At 39.4% G+C, this 14,128-nt stretch overlaps 1 protein-coding gene across 2 annotated transcripts in view; it reads left to right on the top strand.

Moving 5' to 3' along the window:
• Positions 1-14,128, top strand: part of FRAS1 (Fraser extracellular matrix complex subunit 1) — a 423,789-nt gene that overhangs the window by 220,017 nt on the left and 189,644 nt on the right. For both annotated transcript variants that reach the window (XM_019720206.2, XM_074324419.1), the window contains 3 exons: positions 1,787-1,927; positions 3,586-3,726; positions 5,014-5,190. In XM_019720206.2, coding sequence (XP_019575765.2) covers positions 1,787-1,927; positions 3,586-3,726; positions 5,014-5,190 — 459 coding nt within the window. The remainder of the gene's footprint in view (positions 1-1,786; positions 1,928-3,585; positions 3,727-5,013; positions 5,191-14,128) is intronic.

The following is a 14,128-nucleotide window of genomic DNA, read 5'->3' as shown; positions in this document are numbered from 1 at the left end:
GAGCCTTTAAAGAAACAGTTAATAATCATGGCCTTCACTTTCATTCTGTCCAACGACTCCTCTGAAACGGTTGTGGTACTGTTTACCCATGTCTCAATTTCTAAGTGTAGTGATCCATTCAGACTTTATTTGTCCTTCCACTGTTAATGACTTCCTTCTTGAAACGTTTTCCTATGTCAGCTTCTCAGCCATCACACTCCTGTTTTCTGTCTTTCTTTTATATCATTTCTTCTTGGTCACCTTTGCTGGTTTCTTTGTTTTTGGTTTTTTTCTATTAAATGTTGGGGCTGTCCAGATCCTTGACTACTTCGGTCTTATCTTTCATGTGTTTCTGAATAAACCAACTAATTTCTGATTTCAACAACCACTTATATATGTGATGACCTACACGCCCCTCCCCTGAGCTCCAGAACTATAGATCAGGCTATTTACTGGACTGCATCCATCCAAAAGGGTTCATCACAACCCCCCACACCTACTGTCTCCTTCGTGCATTCTGTAAGTGGCATCACTCATCCCCTAAGCCAGACGCCTAGCCATCTGAGACACTTTCTCTGACATAATTCTCAAATCTGTCATCTCTTCCACAGTCTTGATTCAACCCCTGGTCATCTTGTTCTGTGAGCATTACCATGGTCCTCCGCCTAGGCCCCAAACTCGCCTTCCTCACCCCTCCAAACTACCCTCCAAACTGAAGCCAAAGTGATCTTTCTTATACCCAAACATGGCCATTTCTACTGTGATTAAAACTTGGCTGGGGCTCCCAGTGCTGTCCTTTCACAGGATGAGAATCTAGACTATAGAGTCTGGCATACAGGTTTATATAATCTGGCCCTGTCCACTTCTCCAGCTCAATGGAGTTGTTCTTTCCCTGCAGCCCAGGCTTTTGCCAGGCTCTGGGCCTTTCCTTGCCTCACTGCTTCGGCCAGGGGTACATTCCCATCAGCCAGGCATGCCCTGACTCATTTCCCAAGACAATGCTCAAGACTTTTTATATGCATCCTTTCTTAACCTTTCCTACCCTATACAATGACATGTTTTTTTGTTTGTTTGTTTTGTTTTGGTTTTTAATTTCATTGTACCTATACAAACTAATCTGAGTGATAGCTGTAATATTTCTAATATTGCATATATCTATCTCCTTCTGTTAGAGTCCTAAGTCCCTTAAAGCAAAGATCAAGTTGATTTGATTTTTGTATCTCTACCACCTGACACAGTACCTGGTACAAGCTTAAGAAGTATTTGGGGGCTAAATGAGTGAATAAGTGAATGAGTAGATCTTGAAAGATTGTGTGAAGTTCAACAATTTCAACATAATTTTTGTAGCGTGACCTTGCTTAGTAGACCTCTGAGTTTCTGAATTCTCTCTCCAACTAGGATTGCCAAGTAAAGGATGAAATATTTCAGACAAACAAAGTAAATAATTACTCATTATTTATCTGAAATTCAATTTAACTGGGCATGTGGTATTTTTATTTGCTAAATCTGGCAACTCTACCTTTAAGGCCATTTTAACTTTAAATCTCATATTAAATTGGATATACTGGTTGGGGTGGGGGGTATCTCATATTTGTTATGCTTAATGCAATGAATAATTTTTTGGTTCTTCAACTGTGAAAACAGAAAGTGCAGAGTCCTTTGAACTGTTGGACTCAAGGACACAGAACTCAGCTGAGCAGCCAGCGAATGAGATTACTATATCAATACCCACTGTGGATGTTGTAAAGAATAGACTTCTCTGCTCCCTTGGCTCACTATTGACTTTCTCTGATGGGTTTTCCTCTAGCTTGTGACCAATCCTGTAAGAGTTGTGGCCCCAATAGTCCCAAATGTCTTACGTGTACTGAGAAGACAGTATTGCATGATGGCAAGTGCATTTCCGAATGCCCCGGTGGGTACTACGCTGACGCCAGTGGCAGATGCAAAGGTAAGGCATGGGTCATCTTCATCGTCATCATCATCATCGTCCTCCTCCTCCTCCTTCTCCTCCTCCTCATCATCACCGACTATACTTGGGGCTATATGCTGCTCAGTTGCGTGTATGATGGGAAATTTGTGTGTATGATGGGAAAATAGCAAATTAAAAGGAATAGGTATTTCATTATAGAACCTACGTGTATTTGGTACGTGAGTCGGATTATATGAGTGGATGCTGGGGGACTAGAGTAATTAAATAAAGGACTGATGCCTACCAGTCATCATTAGAGATCGTTTTGTCCTTTTGAAATACCAGGAACTGCTTTAAGATCTTCATACAGTCCTTGTGTGCTTGTAAACCATCACCACCTTAGGCTGTAGCGATGACACAGTCGTTCTTTAGATGGCATTTATATGCACATATATTGGCAACTACAACACACCACAAAAATAAAAAAGTAAACCAAGTTTGATAGCATGTAAAACTGAAGTCTGTATCTATCAAAAATTTGACTTTATGTGCTATTTACAAATTGTTTCTTTCACTTACTCAACCTAAACTATAAAATATTCCCATTTGAAACTATAAATCTCAACTTGTATCTGTTTGACATGTATCTTTCCTTATGGGAACTTACTGCTGCCTAGGACACCTTGATTACCTGTCCTCACATTCTCTCACTCTTATTTCTACTTCGTGTGTCTGTTAGGGGTAGGATATTTAGACCCGTTCCTCAGTCTCTTCCTATCAACCTCCTCTTTGTCTGCCAGACGCTTTCCTCACCCAGTGTTCATAGCATTCTGCCCCCAAGGGTCTCATCTATTTCCTCACTCCCCTCTCCCAGCTCCTAATTATTGTCCTCTACAACCTTCTGCCAGTGTCTCACTGCTGTCCTTTAGGACAGGCCATGGTACCATCCATCTCCTAAACTTAGAGATGACCCACTGTTACCACCCAGGACCAAAGCAGGGGATATGTGTGTCTGACATTGTCATATGCAGTGGTCAGATTCTTCAATGTAATTCTTACTTAGAATCCCAGAATGTCCAAGTTGGAAGTGCCTTAAATGATGATTTAGTCCAACCTCTTACTGTGTGTATGCCAAGGACACTAGGCCTGGAGAGACCCAGACTTGGTGAAAGGCACAGATAAATTAGTGGATACTCTGGTCAAAATTCCAGTGCTCGCCACAGATAGACCTATGAACTCTCCACTCGTCTTTATCTGGGTGGGGAGTTTTAGGTTCAGACAGACTTAGGGCTACATCCCAGCCCTGCTACTAATTAGCTCTCTAGTCTTGGGTACATTTTTTTTTATTTCCCAAGACTTCAGCTTCTTCCTCTGTAAAATGAGGTTAATAATTCCTATCTCATAATGTTGCTATGAAGATTAAAAGTGGAAATGCATATAAAATATTTAACACAAACACTAAATAAAGAGTAGCCGATAAATAAGAGAACATGGATAAAAGATGGGTAAAAGGCAATGTGGGCAGTTCTGGTGATGTAACCACCTCCTGACACATCTTTCCCCTTGATTTGGTGTGAGAGCTGAAGGGAGATTGAGTGTGATGGGGGGAGGGCTTCCTAGCACCTACGGAGCCCAGCCAAGAAGTGGCTCTTCACTCACCTCGGTCCCTTGTGTTCCCCTGTCGCTCTCTTCCTCAGTCTGTCATAACTCGTGTGCAAGCTGCTCCGGACCCAGGGCCTCTCACTGTACAGCCTGCATCCACCCTCAGGTTCTGCAACAAGGCCACTGTCTGCCCAGCTGTGGAGAGGGCTTCTACCCTGACCATGGGGTCTGCAGAGGTATTGTTGGTGTCATTGTTATTCTTAAGACATTTTCCCATCACAAGCATATAGATTTAAGTGACCTTTCAGTGTGGCTTTTCCTCTAGTATATCTTATATGGCTATGCATGCATTATATGCTTTTTTTTCCTTACCAAGCGCTAATCTGAAAAATCACGTTTGCAATTTGTAAAGACATCCAAAAGTTTTATCATTTTTCTGACCATCCTTAAGAGGAATGTCATTTCCTTTACCATACATTAAAGCAAAACCACTCTCACCTCCTCCTTTTTCTATTCTCTTAGCATTGCTAGTGTTCTTCTTGGTCTTCATTTTGTTTTTCCCTAAAGAACCTCTTTTTGTTAATGATACTGCTGAGCAAACTGAGAGTCAGTAGCGATGCCTCTGGGCTGAATAAAATGGAAAAACTTAAATAGCTGTTTGCCAAAAAGGCTTTGGGCTCATCGGGAGGGCAGTATCTTTTGAGCCTTATGAAACTAGAACATTGGGAGCAAACACTTTAATTAAGTGAAATTAACTTACATTTATTTATACATAGGGCACCTTAGAAAAGAGCTTGAGAATAGTTAGAAGAAAGGTGTGTTTAAAACAGGCAGCTGCAATAAATATTCTGAAAAGGAAAATACAATGCGTCTTTTTTAAAGAACAGGAAAGTTAACTATCAAAATGTGGGCATGAGATAATTCAAGTTCTCTATTTGGCTCTGATTTAAACCGGTAGCCAGGGGAAACAAACTGATGGATTGCGAAATTCTTATTGCCACTCAAAAGAGGCTTCTTCCTTGATTAGAAAAGCAGCCTTTCCTCACATAAATTCTATGAGGAATTTGTTACCTGGACCCCTATATAGTGGGCAATAGATGACAAAATGGACAATAACGCAATGACCATTTTTGCAAAAAATGCAGTGATGGCTTTTATATGAATATTTCTTAAAAATCTTCAGTAAAAACTGAGGACATGATGTTAAATCATCATTCAGTGAATGTGTTTCTCTGGTGAACCAAGTCAAGATTGCTCAGTTTGGTTTTGTGTTTTTTTCATGTTCTAGCCAGGCAGCCCTTAGAGGACCTGAGAAATGGGACCAGTTAACATCACCTTTATTTTGCTCCTCATCAATATTACTATTACCACCCATGCTTTGTATAGAACACTAGAAAAACAACATTTGGAAAGAATGTATTTGGTGAACTTTTCTAATGGTTTTGATTTAATGAGGGGCTCCCCTTGGTTGCAACATGTATATGATCCTTGGATTATTCTCTGTATTTTATTCCTCTCGGCAGCCTGTCATTCCTCTTGTCTGACTTGTGTGGGTCCAGAGCGCTCTCACTGTACCCAGTGTAAGAAGCCAGAGGAAGGACTGCAAGTTGAGCAGCTGTCTGGGGCAACCATCACTGCTGGAAAGTGTCTGTCCCAGTGTAGAGCCCAATTTTACATGGAGAGCACTGGGCTATGTGAAGGTAAGCATGCTTTAAGGAAATGTTAGGTAGCTTTCAGACTTACCTCTTGAGAGATCCTGTAAGGTGGGACCACAGCCAGGAAGACCTTTCTTTTCACATGACAGTGGTTCTAGGATGCTTGTGGATGGGACAGAAGACCTACATGCAAAAGAGTGGCCCCCACTGATGTCCTCCTTCCCTTTATGAATAATAGATGATCTGAAAGAGGTGTCCCCAAAGTCATGCTTTCAGGAGTTCCAAACAGGAATTCCTTCAGAGACCAGTATGAATAGCTAAGCAAGACCCAGTGCTCATTGGACACTTCCATTTATTATTTTTTCCCATTTGCAACTCTGAATATGAATTGGTCCCTTCAGGGCAAAATCTGGACTTCTGTCAAAATTTAGCAGTGATTCCTGCCATTGCCTTGGCATATCATCTATAGAAAATTGATGCCATCCTGGGTAATTTGACTTAATAGCAAGGTCATCTGTGAGTGGTTGAGGAGATGAAGGGGGAATATATATATATATATATATATATATATATATATATATATATATGTATATGTGTGTATATATATATAATTTATTGGGAGGTAAGGGAAGCAGGCCTCTCTCTACTCTTAAAAGAAGCTGCCTTGCTGTTGGGTGTATTATTTTACTCTCCAGCTACCTGAAAAAGAAATTTCATTACTGATATTTCTCATTGTATATATAACATGTGTTCATTAAAGGAAATTTTGAATGTAGAAAAATAATCTGCTCACCACCTACCACCTAAAGCCAATTAATTGCCTTTATCATTTTGCTATAATATATCTGAGGTTTTTTTCTATGCATAGCCTTGAGTTTTTATTTTTACAACATAACTGTAAGCGTGCTGTGGATTCAGTTTTGTATCCTTCAGGTCCACTTATTAAAGTGGCTTCCATTTTACATTGAGATACGACCTCACATGGAAATGCTGGATTTGAAGTTTAGGTTAAAAGATTTTAACTACAATGAGTTATATGGAATAGTAGGAAGTATGCAGAATTGGAATACAGAGACCCCAGGCCAGACACTTAAATTTTCTGAGACTTTGCATTCACTGCATTAGAATAGGGGTGATTCTCTTTCACACAGGCTTTTTGCCAGGAACAAAGGAGATTAGGATTGTGACAGTGCCTGGTAAATTGTAAGGCTCCCAGGCTCAATTGGTATAAATCTTATTCTATATACTCAGGTGTTTAGGAATACTTTAGGGGTAACTTCCCACTTCCTGGGCAGCACCAGGCCCCAGGGAGTTTACATTATTCCCAACAATTGGGGAAGAATCACTACTCTCTAGATATCTTGGTTTCTGCCTATGTGTACGTTGCCCAAATTCTCTGTGGTCCCTTTAACTCCCCTGGCTCCATTTCCATAATCGCTTGTGACATATGGAATCTTGTTGCTGCTGAGAGTCCCAGTGTCTTCCAGAGGCGTGCATCACATAGCCTGCCCCTCTGATCCCAGGAGAAAGCAGGAAGAAATCTTCCCAGGCTATTCAGCATAGGTAGCTTCTTTCTACAATTTTGAGCACTATATTAAAAAAGAAATGATTATTGTTTTTAAAGTTGCGTTGTAAACAAAAATTAGAGTCACCAGGGTTATTCAGCCAGAAAATGATGCTAGTGTTGCTTTGATACACACCATGAGCCAGGCACTGTGAAAAGTGCCTGCCTTGCTTTTTCACTTAGTCCTGATGCTGACCTATGGCAGTGTGGCAACTAGAGCAGAGGACACTGAATCTTGAGGAAGTGAAGGCTGTAACTTGCTCAAAGTCATGTAACCAGCACAGAGTGGAGAATATCCACATTCCAAACGAGGGTGCTACTGTATTATGGTTGCTGAAGGGGCAGAAGCACAGCATACGAAGGCTGCAGGACTAAGACAGCTTAAACTTAAGAAACCATCCTTGAATAGGGGGTGTTTTCTGGGAATCCCTGTAACTTTTTTGAAAATGATTAGAATTTAATCCCTCTCGAATGGTTTAATTGTGGTCCCCTAGGAAAGGACTGGGTTGACCTCTTGAGTTCTTATAGCCGTGTGATTTCATGCTAGTCAACATAATATTATTATTAGGTATCACATATATAGCTGTCTACTCACATTTATTACCAAATCCCTGTGCAATCTGTGCTAGATAGATTTTTGTACTCAATTTATAAGTGATGAGAATATGGCAGAAAGAGGTTAATTGAGTTGCCCAAGATTCCACTGGGAAACTGAGAGCAGCCACCAATTGTTTCAAACCCTACCTGAGTATTAAGTGTGTTGATTGATGTATTTCCTGTCACTCATTCTGTGTCTCTGGAAACCTTTCTGCCTTCCCACAATCTGTTCCATTTTCGATTCTGCCCAAGGGTTGTCTATGAAATTAGGCCTGGGAATGCTGGGAGATTGCACTGGGCTCTCCTCACATATTCCCCAAAATACCCTTGCCTCTTTGCAGAACATTTAAAAAGGTTGGAGTCTGTGTGTGTGCGTGCCATTGAGAATTTATTTTATAGAACCTTTGCTCTCAAGTGCTTTTCTAGAAAGAAGAGAAAACTGTCTTCTGGAACTCTCCCCTCTTTTTTTCTCTGAGACTGCAGCATAGAGTGATTAGAATATTATTGCAGCTAATGCAAGTGAGAAGCAGATGCCTTATAAGAAGAAGTAGTTTACTTAGAGTCTGAAATGGTGTCAGAGTTATTATAAAAGTTTTTATTCTGAGCTACAAGACAAACCCAGGAATTATCTAGTGGACAATGAAGCAAAAATATATTCAAGATATTTGGCTAAAATCCAAGTCTGTGATTGAAGAATGAGAAAGTATCAAGTTAACAAATAGTGACCAAAGAGAACACTGTTTATTAGTAGCTGAAGGGCAGTTTATCTTTATTCATCTCTTCTACAAATGTTTATGGGGTGTCTCCTGGGTGTCAGGCATTGTCTAGGCCCTGGGAATATACTCAGGAATGTCAGATGAAATTCCTGCTCTCATGGAATTTATATTCTAGTGACAGAAACAGATGATAAAAAAATAAATGAATAACAACAACAGTAACAAAAGCCATGGCACACTCTTGGCTAGTGACCTGTGCTGTGACGCCCACATACGGTAACTGGGGAAATGGAGGGGTGGGCTGAGGTGTGCTCCAAAGCAGACGTGCTCTGGTGAGATGTGGACGGTCACCTGCATGTGTGGTCCTGTGATTTTGGCCCATTCTCAGAAATGAATTTGGATACTTCAGAAGATGGAGCTTTGACATTATGCTTCTTTTTCATATGGATTCTGTGTTTCCAAAGTTTGGCTAGAATGGCTGGTACAAACAAGAATCTGTTTCTAATTATAAGACAATTTGGAGGTATTTGGTAGTTGACCAAAATTATGCATGTCTATTAAATATTAACATTTAAGAGTCATTAAAAGAAGGATTTTAATAATTTGATCTAGAGTTGATCTCACCTGTTTAACTAATTGTTCACTAGCATTGACATATTCAAGTTAAAAAAAAAAGGCAACAAAGTCCAAGAAATACCCATCAGCCCCCTTGCCCAAATAAAACAAAACAAATTACAAATAAAAAACCAAGCCCTCCAAAACAACATCTCTTTCATTCGTCGTCCCCCACTAGCTTTCCATCTTTTCTGAGTTCATGTGGGTCTAGATGAGGTCTCCAGGGTAGAGCTGGGTGGGGGCTGTGCTGCTGTACAACTCCAGGGGCACCACGCTCATGATCATTAGTCTAACTGGTGCCGCCCAGGAGTCGTTTAGTGACTGTGCAGCCCTACGCACATGGCAGCCCAGCGTGGAAGGACAAGACATAGGACCTGGAGCTCCCATCACTGGGAGGCCTCTCTTCTCTCCTACTGCTGTTCCCACCATCAGGGTAGGTTGCTCAACTGTGTCTCAGATTCTCCTTCCACACCTGTTGAGAATTTTTTTCTCTTTTAAACGAAATTTGTTTTGAAGGCTAAGCTTTCAGTTGAGGTCTCTAGAGCAGAGTTTCTCATAGGACTCTTCTGAGAATCTTGTTAAGATGGGGATTGAGATTCAATAAGTCTGGGGTGGGGTCTGAGTGTCTGCGTCTCTGACATGCTCCCAGGTGAGGGGGCTGCTCCTGGTCCATGGACCACAGTTTGCGTAAGGAAAGCCTCTCATGAAAGAAGGATAAGCACATCACTTTATTAGTGGTATACTTCTTTCTAACTAAAGCAGTTTAGAAAAAAAATTCCAATTTTTATTGCTTCTCACTGCATGCACTATACATATTATAGAAAGTTTAAAAAATACAGCTAAGAAAAAAAGTCTATGACTAGGTTATCTAGATTTAGCAAATAAAAGCATAGAATTAGGAAATAAAAACTTTGCAAATAACCAAATGATTTTTTTAGTATAAGTACGTCCCAAATATGCCTGAGATATTCTAAAATATTATTCATTGTTTACCTGAAATTCAAATTTAATTTGATATTCTTTATTTTACTTGTAAATCCCACTTATGAGCCTTCTATCTTGAGATAATCTCTTTTAATCTCTTGGCATAGATTCTTATAGTTATTTATACACACCACACAAACACTATATATATATATATATATATATATATATATATATATATATATATACATATATATGTATATATATACACACACACATATATATAAATATATAAATACTATATATATACTATATATGCTATATATAGTGTGTATATATATATATATGTATATATCACTTTATAGTTTACAAATTACTACAACCAAGAATTTTATTGGCACTCCCGTGAGTTTAAATTTACTCCCATTTTATAGATGAAGAAAGTGAGGCTTAGAAGGAATTAATTTATAGATGATGTAATACAGAATTGTACACCTGAAATCTATGTAATTTTACTAACAATTGTCACCCCAATAAATTTAATAAAATAAAATTAAAAAAAAAAAGAATAATTTAGCAATGGGCGGTGGGTGGAGGTCCTAGAATCTAATATAGGACATAATTGCTTAGGAAATATTTTCTTATTTCCAAGCCCAGACGCCTTGTTCTTCATTTCACACTAGAGCTTCACAATTAAATTTCAGGCCCAGCCATCTCAATTAATGATGCAGTTCAATCACCATGCCAACCATTTGGCAGTGGTGATCAGGAAGGGATATGAACATGGTCAGGATGATTAATTTTTCCCCATAATTGCCCCGATTCCATGGCAAATTAATGATGGATTCTTTCAATTCTCACGCAGTTCAGCAAGAGGTTCGAGATGATACAATTTTGAAGAAAGTACAAGTTTTATGTTGAAAATGAACTTTGTACTACAATAATGAATTTTACTTACAATTTGCTAATGTATTATGTCAGTAAAAACACTGCTTTAAAAAAGAATGCAGAGGTAATAAACATCACAGTGGTCCCCCGTCCTACACCAGGAGCCTTTTCATTACACTTGAATAATCATGGAGCTTTGGTCAGGTCAACATCAGGGACATTTTAGCAACTCAATTTTTCTAAGCCTTCTTTTTCAGTCTTGAAGATAAGTGTTGCCTCCTTAGGCTAGGTCTTACTGCAGGGAGTAAAATGAGACAAAATTAATACAAGTTTGATATCAATTTTTATATGTTTTTCCAGTTTCATGGAAATATAATTGACATAACACTGTCTTAGTATAAGGTGTACAGCATAATGATTTGATGTATGTTGGGAAATGATCACCACAATAAGTTTAGTTAACATTTATTACCCTACATAGCTACAATTTTTTTGACGTGTGTGTTGAGAACTTTCAAGATTTACTTACTTAGCAACTTTCACATATACAATACAGTATTGTTATCTATAGTTACCATGCCATATATTACATCCCAGGACTTATTTATTTGGTAACTGGAAATTTATACCTTGGGATCACCTTCACCCATTTTCCTCACACCCTGCCCAGTGCCCAATCACTAGTCTGTTCTCTGAACCTTATCATAGAGCCTCCTTAGCTCTGGGTTGTCTCAAACCTTTGTGATTGTCCAAGCAGCTTTCTTTGTTCTTAGTGGCTCCCTGTAGTTGATGATGTGCTAAGATCTGTCAGTGTCCCAAAGGGGAGGAGGATCTCAGGCAGCACCTAGGTGAAGGCTGATTGGAAGCCTGATCTTCAGGCAGCAGCTTTTAAAGTTTCTAAAAATACCTCTTTGGGGGGTGGAACATTGAGAGATGGGTGTTCCTGTCCATCCTCTCTGCACTGAGCTCTGGGAGAATAACCGATTAAGAATTGTTTCTCTGTTTCTGTTTCTGTTTCTCATTTGTTTGTCTTGTTCTTTTGTTGTTTTTGGTTTATATACCACATATCAGAAACTCATAAACACAGACAATAGTTTAGTGGTTACCAGAGGGTAAGGGGGGTGGGGGGTGGGAGATGAGGGTAAGGGGGATCAAATATATGGTGATGGAAGGAGAACTGACTCTGGGTGGTGAACACACAATGGGATTTATAGATGATGTAATACAGAATTGTACATCTGAAATCTATGTAATTTTACTAACAATTGTCACCCAAATAAATTTAAAAAATAAATTTAAAAAAAAAAAAGAAAACTACAAAAAAAAAAAGAATTGTTTCTCTGTTTGCTAGCCCTGTTGGACCCACGAACTCAAGCCCCACTGGCCAGCAGAGCCAGGCTGTCAAGGGTGTGTTCCCTGGGTGGCAGCTGCAAAGACCAGGCATCAGACATGTCACAAGCTCTTTCCAGGGAGACACCAGTGAGCCGGAGCAGAAGAGAGACCTTGTGAATGTAGTATTCTGGAGCCTCCCAGGTCTCAGAAGAGGATCACACACAGTCTGGTTAAATTAGAAACCTGACCTTCAGGCTGCAGCTTTTAAGATATGCAGATGTCTCTTTTAAGGAAAGACTAGGGGCTGGGCCTGTCTGACTGCTGTCTCTGCTCAGAGCCTTGGGGGAATAACTACCACAAGTTTTTGCTGCCATTCAGAACTGTTTCTTTGTTTACTATAGTCTAATTGATCTTTCAGAGCTAGAGTTTTGGGGTCCCATCCCTCAGGTCGAAGTCTTAAATGTTGGGGCAGTAGATATGGGGTTCAAACACTTTACTCCTCAGGGAAGAGCTGGGAGTTGTGAGTTCCCTCCTGATTGTATGTTGCTCTTCTGGGGTGAGGTGGGGCAGTTTATGGTAAGACTGCCTCAGCCTTTCCTATGTGTTCTGATACCATTTTTTTTTCTCCTTTGCCTGTTATGTAGGAGTTGCTCACCTAGTTTCTGTATTTCTTTCAGAGGAAATTGTCTATGTGTAGCTGTAGATTGGTGTGTTCCATGAGAGGAAGTGAGTTCGGGAGCCTGCTATGTTGCCCGCCATCTTGAATGGGAATACTGATTTTGTTTTTTTAATAAGAAATTCACATATTATTTTGGTCAATTAATTAACTCGTTTTAGATGAATGGGAAGAAATAAAGTATATTGTGAGTATTTTGTTCTATTTAGTTGTAGCTAAGATTCACCAAATGTCTTAAGGCAAAGAGTTTTAATTAAAGAAATAAATGGGCAGGAGTCTGCCTGCTCAGCTTAAGAGTATGTTACTATTTATGAGGTTGGGATTCCCTTGCATTCATTGAGTAAAAGACATGACTTCTATATTAAGCAATACTCTTTAATATAGTCCTTAGAGTACTGACATGAGCTATACAAATGCATGCTTTTTGGTAATGTTCAATTTTCTTCACTTTCTCCTCCTTGCTTTTTATAGCATGGGTGTGCTAGGCTTTGGGGATAGAAAGATAAAAAAGATATGCCTTAAGGAAAGTGTGCTCAAGTCGGGCCGACTGACATCTGAACAAGTAATTAAAAGAACATGATACATGCTGCAATGGTAATAGGCACAAGGTGCAGAAGAAATCCAAACAAAGGAGACTGACTCTATCTGGGGGAGAGTGTGTGAGGAAAGATGTGCAGAGGGAAAACTTTACATCATCAGGCTGTTGAAGGATTAATGGGAGTTCACCAGGGAAGAAGGTGGGAAAGGGCATTCTAGGCCTAGAAACAGCAAATACAAAGTCATGGTTATTTGGAGAAGTACAGTGTATTTGGTATTCCAGCAATGTAAATTCCAAAATGGTGAATTATACCAGAGACATACCATGTTTCCTCGAAAATAAAACCTAGCCGGACAATCAGCTCTAATGCGTCTTTTGGAGCAAAAATTAATATAAGACTGGGTCTTATGTTAGATAAGACCAGGTCTTATATTATAATAAAATAAGACCTGGTCTTATATTAATTTTTGCTCCAAAAGATGCATTAGAGCTGATTGTCCAGCTAGGTCTTATTTTAACATAAGACAAGGTCTTATATAATATAATTAATATAATATAATACCGGGTCTTATATTAATTTTTGCTCCAAAAGACTCATTAAAGCTGATGGTTTGGCTAGGTCTTATTTTCAGGGAAACATGGTAGGTGAGTCATGTCATGAAGTGCTTTATGTACTGTGCTAAGGAGTTCAGAGTTGACACTATTGGTATTGGAGAACCATTAAAAGATCTTAAGTAAGGGAATGATTTGGTTAATTAGCATTTTATAAAGATCTATCTGGTGGTTATATGGCAGGTAAATGGAGAGAAACTGAGTGGGGCTGGTTAGGGAGCTGCTGCACTCATCCACATCATGAGTAATGTTGAAGGTCTACACTAAGGAGCTTGGGGGGGAGCGTTAAAGTGAGATGGATGTAACAGAGGTTTAAGAAGTAAAAGTCAGTATATCTTGGATGTGTTGTGTTGAATGAAAAGAAGAAGTCTAGGGTTTTCAGCATGAGTGACTTGGTGAATGGCGGGGCTATAAAGCAAGACAGTAAAAAAAAAAAAGAAGGCATGTGATGTCATAATTTACACTAAGGAGGTATGGAATGAGCTTGGAAGAGCTAATGAGTAGTATTTTAGAAATAAGAA

Source organism: Rhinolophus sinicus, linkage group LG02 (assembly GCF_036562045.2).
Source record: "Rhinolophus sinicus isolate RSC01 linkage group LG02, ASM3656204v1, whole genome shotgun sequence".
Lineage (NCBI taxonomy): Eukaryota > Metazoa > Chordata > Mammalia > Chiroptera > Rhinolophidae > Rhinolophus > Rhinolophus sinicus.
Note: the sequence above shows the minus strand (reverse complement) of the source record. Positions and strands in the feature narration are given on the sequence as shown.